Source organism: Eriocheir sinensis, unplaced genomic scaffold (genome assembly GCF_024679095.1).
Source record: "Eriocheir sinensis breed Jianghai 21 unplaced genomic scaffold, ASM2467909v1 Scaffold150, whole genome shotgun sequence".
Taxonomy (NCBI): Eukaryota; Metazoa; Arthropoda; class Malacostraca; order Decapoda; family Varunidae; genus Eriocheir; species Eriocheir sinensis.
This window is the reverse complement of record NW_026110851.1, coordinates 103495-111597: the sequence shown is the minus strand read 5'-3', so window position 1 is coordinate 111597 and position 8103 is coordinate 103495. Positions and strand designations below refer to the sequence as shown.

Here is an 8103-nt window from a genome sequence, read left to right as displayed (position 1 = left end):
AGAATCACCTGCAAGGATCAGAATATAAACTAATTTTTCATCTAACATCATCTTTGCAGTGGTTGTTTTTGTTAAGGGAAAGTTAACCAGCTCCTTAATGCTTTCATCCCTTAAGCTGGTGAATTCTGGAACAGCCTTTTTCTGTTTGTATATCTTCCTGTCTACTACTTAAGCTCTTTCAAGAGGGTAGTATTAAGACACTATTATCTACAATGGGACCACACGCTGTAGCTGCGTGTGGCCTCAAAGTTCATTTACAGCACATTGAGCCTGCGGTGAAAAAGATCCCATTACTTCCAAGGCATTGTGCTAGGGTGACATCCAGTTTACATCAGTTTACCTTCCCCAATCTTCCTCAGGTACCCATTTATCGTCCAGCCCAAAAGCGAGGATGAACAGCCACTGCACCTTAAAGGATCCCTCCACAGATGCCTCCTCAGCCCCTCCCTTAGGACCATCCAGCAGACCTCCACACCCAGCACCACCAACATGGCCAACCACTCCGTCCAGCACCACTGTCTTTTAACATCTAAGTTTTACTTTCTACTGGAAGTATGCCAACATGCAGCCTGTGCCTAAGACGGGTGACCATTCCAATCCTTCAGACTACAAAAGACCTTCCCAACAGAAACTACACGATTCCAGGATGGAGGCTGCAGAATGCTCAACTTCATACCTTACTATTACTTCCAATTAAGCCAAGTCCTTCAACGCCTCTAAAACTCAATTTTTTAACCTGTCAACTTGACACAATCTTCCAAACACTTATCCCCCATTTCTCAATAACACTCAGCTGTCACCTACAATAAACATCCTCGGTCTATCCTTAACTCAAAATCTCAACTGGAAACTTCACATCTCCTCTCTTACTTAATCAGCTTCCTTGAGGTTGGGCTTTCTGTATCATCTCTGCCAGTTCTTTTATCCTCCCAAATGATATCTATATACAGGGGCCTTGTCTGCCCTATTATGCAGTATACATTTCATAATGTTCCTTACTCTTTGTCTCTTTCCATTCCTTAACTACATTTCCATTGCTCTAAAAAATATGAGTGGCCATTTTATAAAAATAGAACATATACTACCCTGTCTTTTATTCTTATGACACCCAGTCCATTCCTTGTTGTTTGTTCTTTATTTTTCCCTAATGAAACAGGTTGTCCTATTTACCGCATAAAAATTATATTTGCTAGTAAATACACTTCAGAGGCACTTATGTATATAAATGAATTTTGTAAGCATTACAAAAAACAAAGTTTAAAAGGGCTTAACACTGAGGAAAGTTATTAGATTCTGGACAAGCATGAGTGTGGAAGTTGGAAAGCAGTTGGTAAATAGCAAAATTGTTCTAAAAGGGTCAGAATACATGCTGTGACTGTGAATTGACAGCATTTCCATAACCTTTTTGTAAATACTCATCCATATTAATCCCTCGAAAGGATAACCAGGATAATGCATCTGACAAGTCAAGAAGATAACAAAGCCAAACATTAACATACAGGTTAAGTTGGGAGCATATGCTATTAGCTTTGAATGGTCACGATACTCATCTCCATACCATTGGCCCTTCAGCCTGTGGTGGGTAACAATCCATTAACTTGGGACACAGGCCCAGTGCAGCATCCAGGTTATCGGTTCACCTTCCCCAGGTAATAATTTACCAATCATCCAGAAAAGAAGGATTTGAACTCAGGCACACAGTTGTGAAAATGTATACAAACCACAGCACCATGGAGGCACATTAACTTATGCTGTTTTTCTTACAGCTGCTAAATTTTACAAAATACAGCAAAGGTTACCAAGAAGTAGTGAGTCTCCGTACTGGCCCTCCACAAACTGCTGGCGCAGAACACTTTGACGCCATATGTAGGAGTCATGAACACTCCCGGGAAAGCTTGCACAGAAGCTGATGATCCTCATCTTTGAGTCTGCCACAACTTGTACATTAAGGCTGTACTTCCTCTTTCTGTTCAGATAAACAACTGCATTTGCAGGTGCTTTGATGGGTATATGAGTGCAGTCTATTGCCCCTATGACAGAAAGGAATCCACTGAGGCCATAAAAATCTTGCTTGATAAGCATGAGCTCCTGCAGATTTTGGGGCATATTTATTTCTCGTTTTGCTTTGTTCAACAAAGCCTCAGTAACATCATTCAATATTCTTGATATTGATGACTGACTGATACCAGCTACATCACCCACCACATTCTGAAATGTCCCACTGGCATAAAAACGCAGGGCAACCAAGATCTGTGTGTGGATTGGAATTGCTCTTGTCCTACTTGTGGGCCTGTGGATATGTGGTCCAATCTCCTCACACAGCTGAAGGATTTCATGGCGGGGCAGCCGATAATAGTGTATGAGGAGATCATCGCTGACCTCTAAAGGATTGAGACGGTCTCTGAAAACTCTTTCCCGTCGTAGCCTGTCATGTTCCAGTGCCCAGAGCAGCGCCATTTCACCTTCAATAAAATAATTTATATAGGGTAATAATCTCATATGCTAGAATTGGATTCTTTTTGTTCTAGTTACTTAAAAAAGTCCAGTGATCAGCTAATATAATTATATAGAACCAAAGTAAATAACTATTTATTATCAAACGTTCCATCCAGATCTAAAACAGTGTCTCCATTTCTTCGGATGAAATGTCACGGCAGCTTGTCAAGCAACAGGTCTCTTGCTCCCTAATTCCTACTGACATTCTGGTAAAATGTTTTACAAAATTGTTTCCAACTTGGCAAAATCAACATAGTCCACAGGTGATAAACACCACAGTGCATTATATTTTGCTTGGGTTAGGAGTCCTGAAAACCCAAACTAACCTAATATTATCCGATAAAACTAACAGCTGAAAATATAATTATCACCAGCATTACTTACCCCTTGGCCCCTGCATTCCAAATTCTCCCTCCATTATTACTTTGTTAAATATCATTTTACCAGCATATCAATAACATTTGTTAGAGGGACACAGAACACTCCCCACCCCAAATTTTTTTTCAATAAATAATACATCACTCATGTGCTTTGACCATTATTTTATTAATCTATTGGAAATATTGGATGTGTAAATGAAGTGAATGATTTCCACACATTTGTTAATATTTGTTTACACGCAAGGAAGAACTCAGTATGTAGAGCTATGTCGACTAACATCTGAACAACCAAAGTCCAAGGGTGGCCGAGAATAATGTGAGGCTTGAGGGGCTGATTATAATTTTACATCAGGAATCACTTATCTGCCGAAGTGAGCATTCCACATGAGATACACTGCTGCTGCTGCGCCCGCCAGTTGGCTTGTTGCTCTCGCGCTTACCAGACGTCCCCTCTCAAGCCTGGCGGCCTTCATCCCGTCATCCAAATTTGGAGCGGAAAGGCGTGCCACAGTCTGTTATCCGTTTAGGAGCTGACTGCAACACCACCCGTCATCCGTTTAGGAGCGGGTGCATACCCATTAGTGGGGGTTTTGGGGCTTACGGCCCTGTTGATGATATCTTGCCTCCGTACTCTGAGGCGGCCATGATGTCGTCTTCTGAGCACGACTCTCGCTTGTCGGACGTGGAGGACGGCTCAGGACATGCTAGTTCACACTCGAAGACGCACTCCTCCCGCATGCATTCCAGCAAGGGCCCCCGCACCTCGCATCGGGATAGTTCTCGAAGTGTTCGACGGCACGAATATGTTGGCAAGCGCAGTGTTGGTGTGTCGGGGAAGGCGGCCATTGATGCTCACTCTGCTTGCTTCCCATCTACTTCACGGGCTGCCGGCCATCGTGATGCTTCCCCTGTCCCACCCTGGAATATGGTTCTGGACGCTATTGCTGAATTACGGAGTGAAGTTAACGAGTTGAAAGCAGATAAACAGTGTGGTGTTGGTGGTGGCGCTAACGGCGCACATAACAGTGTAAACACCGACCCACCTCCCAGTGTAAACAACAGCCGGGCGGTGCTTACTCCCGCCCCTATCTCGCCCGCCACATTCTCTGGGTTTGCTGCCGATGTACCTTACGTCTCTGGTGATGACGATGACAAGGATTCAGTGCATGATCTACAATCAGTAAGTGTCCTTCAGCGGTGTGCCGAGGTCTATGGTCCCGTGGATGCACTTGGGGCCGACATTGATGGGCGGGTGGCTGGCATGGGGAATCATGTTTTTGACCACGGGCTGAGAGAGGAAGAGTACAAGGAAATTCTAGAGGATGACGCTATCAAGAGACCCAGTAATTGTGTAGCGTTGTCTCCAGTGGAATGTAACGCTCAGATCTTGGATGCACTTAAACCTGACGCCAAGAAAACAGACCACCGTATGAAGGGCGTTGGTAAGGACATTGTCATGGCAGCCACTATCTTGACTAAGTCTCTCACAGTGTTGGACAGGTTTGCTCAGACTGGACATCCACAAGTTGCCCAGGAAGTTGCTCTGCTTAATGGTGCCCTCGGCCTGCTGGGGAATGCTCACCATAAAAATAACCTGACGCGCCGATTTATCATCAAGAGAGAAATCAATCAGAAATATGCACACCTGTGTTCCGACAAGGTCCCCATGACTCGATTCCTGTTTGGCGATGACGTCTCTCAAGCAGCAAAACACATTGAGGAGGCGGAAAAATTGAAGACAAATTTCACCAACAAGAAACAGCTGCCCTCTACATCAAGATTTGCTGGATGGAAGTCCAGAGGCTCACAAGGTATCCCTGCTTACAAGGGGTTTGCCTCCAGGTTCCAGCCTTACGGGCAGCATATGTATGGCCACAAGGGTGAACACCGGCAGTCTTCCCTTCGCCTGGGCTCGGATCCAAAAAACTACCGCGGCCGGGGTCGCCCCATGCCCCGGCGGTAAATGTGGTAAGTCAGCCCTTTGAAGCTGGCAGGCTTCAATACTTTGTGAAGGAATGGAGAAAATTAACCAATGATTCTCATGTTTTGGACATTGTTCAACATTGCCATCTTAACATTCCTGTTGATGATATTAGCCATTTATTTCATGAAGATATTGAGTATATTTTTAGTGAGGAAGACAAGGGTATTGTTTGCCAGGAAATTTCTCAACTGTTGGAAATGCAGGTCATCAGGGAAACTAGTAGGTTTGAAGGCCAAATTCTTTCTCCTGTTTTCTTGCGTAAGAAAAAAGATGGCGGTGTTAGGATGATTCTCAACCTTGAGAAGCTTAATACCCACATTCCCTATCAGCACTTTAAAATGGAAAATTTTGCACAGGCCATTAGGTTGCTTAACAAAGGTGATTACATGGCATCAGTTGATCTACGACATGCTTATTACGCTATCAAAATAGCTGAGGAACAACAGCGTTTTTTGTGCTTCAAGTGGCAGGGGAGAATTTATCAATTTACATGTCTTCCTAACGGGATTGCTGAAGGACCACGCTTGTTCACCAAATTAATGAAACCGGTTTATGCAAAGTTGAGAGAGATGGGTCATGTCATCACCAGTTTTATCGATGACACACTTATTGCCCACAGCACCTTAAGTGGATGTTTTGAGAGTGTAAATGCCACAGTACAAATGCTTAAAAATCTTGGTTTCTGTATTAATGAAGATAAATCTCTTTTAATACCCACCACACGTTTGGAATATCTGGGTAATGTCATTGACTCTGTTTCAATGACGGTCACGTTACCTGAGCGTAGGAAATGTAAACTTATTCGCAGCTGTGAGGAACTTTATAGTTGTGATAAGGCTCGTATCAGGGATGTGGCCAGAGTAATAGGTTTGCTAGTTGCTGCCCTCCCTGCTGTTGAGATGGGTAAACTACATTATAGAAAATTGGAATCAGCAAAGATCTCTGCGCTGCAGAAGGTGAAAGGTAACTTTAATAAATGGATGGCAGTCACTGATGATATGAGATCAGATCTCTCGTGGTGGTTGAACAACATCACCCTACAAACTAGACACATCTTTCGGAGTGGCACGGAATTAGATCTATATACTGATGCCTCAAACTTAGGTTGGGGAGGCTCTCTGAATGGGAGGCAGACTAATGGAAGATGGTCCTCTTTAGAATCAGATTTACATATTAATGCCAAGGAACTTAGAGCCATACTTTTGACATTACAGTCATTTACGGACCTCCTCAGGGGCAAACACATTCGGGTATTTTGTGATAACATGACTGCTGTTCACTATGTCAATGAAATGGGGGGCACAAGATCTGCTGTGTGTAATGACATTAGTTTAGAAATTTGGGATTGGTGTGAGAAGAATGAGGCTTGGATTACGTGTTCTCATGTACCGGGCGCAGTTAATCTCCTGGCTGACGCTGCGTCCAGGAAGTTCCAGGATAGGCATGATTGGAAATTAAATGAGGACATATTTCAAGAACTATGTACACACTTTGGGGTGCCCAGCATCGACCTTTTTGCCTCTAGGCTCAACAAACAGGTCCCTCGCTTTTGTTCATGGCAGCCTGACCCAGAGGCTGAATTTCTTGATGCATTTTCCATTAATTGGTCACAGTTTGAGTTAATTTATGCTTTTCCCCCGTTTGCCTTAATCGCAAGATGCCTTCAGAAACTTCGGGCAGAGGTGGCGCGGGGATGGTTGATTGTGCCACTGTGGCCATCCCAACCATGGATGAGTGTGCTTCTCAGGCTGCTCATCAGGGAGCCACTTCTGTTACCGCGACGGAGGTACCTACTGCGTCACCCATCAACACTGGAGGAACACCCAATCATGTCACACACCAGGCTGATGGCCTGCCTCTTGTCCGGGAACAGCTGCGAGAACGCGGTGTATCTTCGGCGGGCACGGACATCATCATGGCTTCGTGGCGGCCCGCAACCGCGAAGCAGTATCGACCACACATTCATAGGTGGCTACAGTTTTGCGGTAGGAAATGCATCAATTCCCTTAATCCCGCTGTAGCGGATATTGTCAATTTCTTGTCTGATACTTACCATAGAGGTGTAGGTTATAATGCTGTTAATACAGCCAGAGGAGCTCTTTCATCTCTGGGAATAGTAGTGGATGGTTGTCGAGCTGGTAACCATCCACTTGTTAACAGATTACTGAAGGGAGTTTTTAACTTACGACCATCTGCACCCAGATTTGCGGAGACCTGGGATATCCAGCCAGTGCTCCAGCACTTGCGGAACATGGATCCACTGCCCACTCTCTCACTTAAAGACTTAACCCTTAAGCTTGTAATGTTAATGGCGCTTACCCAAGCTGCTCGGATGCAGACCTTGCACCTATTGTTGCTGAGCGGCATACTAATTAAGAAGGATTCTATTTCAGTCATGTTAAGAGGACATATCAAACAATGTAGGCCTGATTTCAATGTGAAAACTATTACTTTCCATGCATATTCTAGGGATAGTCGGCTTTGTGTCTGTGATACACTTAAGTTTTATGTCGCGCAGACTGAAAAACTCCGCAGCTTTGAGAATGATGATGAAAGTCTGCTTATCAGTTTTATCAAGCCCCACAAGGGAGTGTCGAAAGACACCTTAGCACGTTGGATCAGGTCTGTGCTTCACTTATCTGGCATAGACACAGTCAAGTACTCAGCTGGTAGTGTTCGGTCTGCTGCGGCATCAAAAGCTAAATCCATGAATGTCCCCATTATGCATATCATGGCAAAGGCTGGCTGGTCACGTGAAGCCACCTTTGCTAAATATTATGACAAAGAAATTGTCTCGAACCCAGACATATTTCAGGATGCTGTTCTCATGTAGGTTAACATGTCTGTACAGACTGTACAATGCTTTTCTATGTTTATTAACATTGGTACATTTCTCTTTCTAGTCTACTTCGTTTCTCCTCAAGGTTACTCCAATTTCCTGTTAACTAAGTACGAACCCACATAGCTTCAAAATCTCATGTGGAATGCTCACTTCGGCAGATAAGTGATTCCTGATGTAAAATTAATGAAGTACATGAGACTTACCGTAGGTCAGTTGAGATGTGCTTCGAATTTTACGAAGCGAATCACGTCTGCCGAAGGTGAGCTTTCACATGCCCTCCACTCCCTCCCTACACTGCAGTGTCCTCTGAACTCTGAACTCTTCGTGTCTGAGTGGTACCTTCTAGTAGTTACTTATTTGTTACGTGTCTCATGTGGGTGTCGTACTCTTTAAAGTCTGGC

General features: G+C 44.1%; 1 protein-coding gene and 1 long non-coding RNA gene across 2 annotated transcripts in view; both read left to right on the top strand.

Annotated features, from left to right (window-relative positions):
• LOC126990237 (uncharacterized) overlaps positions 1 to 1597 on the top strand; it is a 5939-nt gene extending 4342 nt beyond the window's left edge. Inside the window, exon 3 of the long non-coding RNA XR_007744152.1 lies at positions 360 to 1597. This is a non-coding gene — a long non-coding RNA (uncharacterized LOC126990237). The remainder of the gene's footprint in view (positions 1 to 359) is intronic.
• A 3038-nt stretch (positions 1598 to 4635) lies between these two features.
• On the top strand, positions 4636 to 7732 carry LOC126990233 (uncharacterized). The gene is made up of 2 exons (XM_050848792.1): positions 4636 to 6845; positions 7063 to 7732. Exons 1-2 carry the CDS (start codon positions 5058 to 5060, stop codon positions 7138 to 7140), a joined length of 1866 nt encoding a protein of 621 aa, XP_050704749.1. The 5' UTR covers positions 4636 to 5057; the 3' UTR covers positions 7141 to 7732.
• The last annotated feature ends 371 nt before the right edge of the window (positions 7733 to 8103 follow it).

Coding starts and splice junctions, on each gene's coding strand:
- LOC126990233 (XM_050848792.1), top strand. CDS start 5,058: ATGCAGGTCATCAGGGAAACTAGTAGGTTTGAAGGCCAAATTCTTTCT. Junction 6,846..7,062: donor TAGGTGGCTACAGTTTTGCG/GTAGGAAATGCA, acceptor ATCTGCACCCAG/ATTTGCGGAGACCTGGGATA.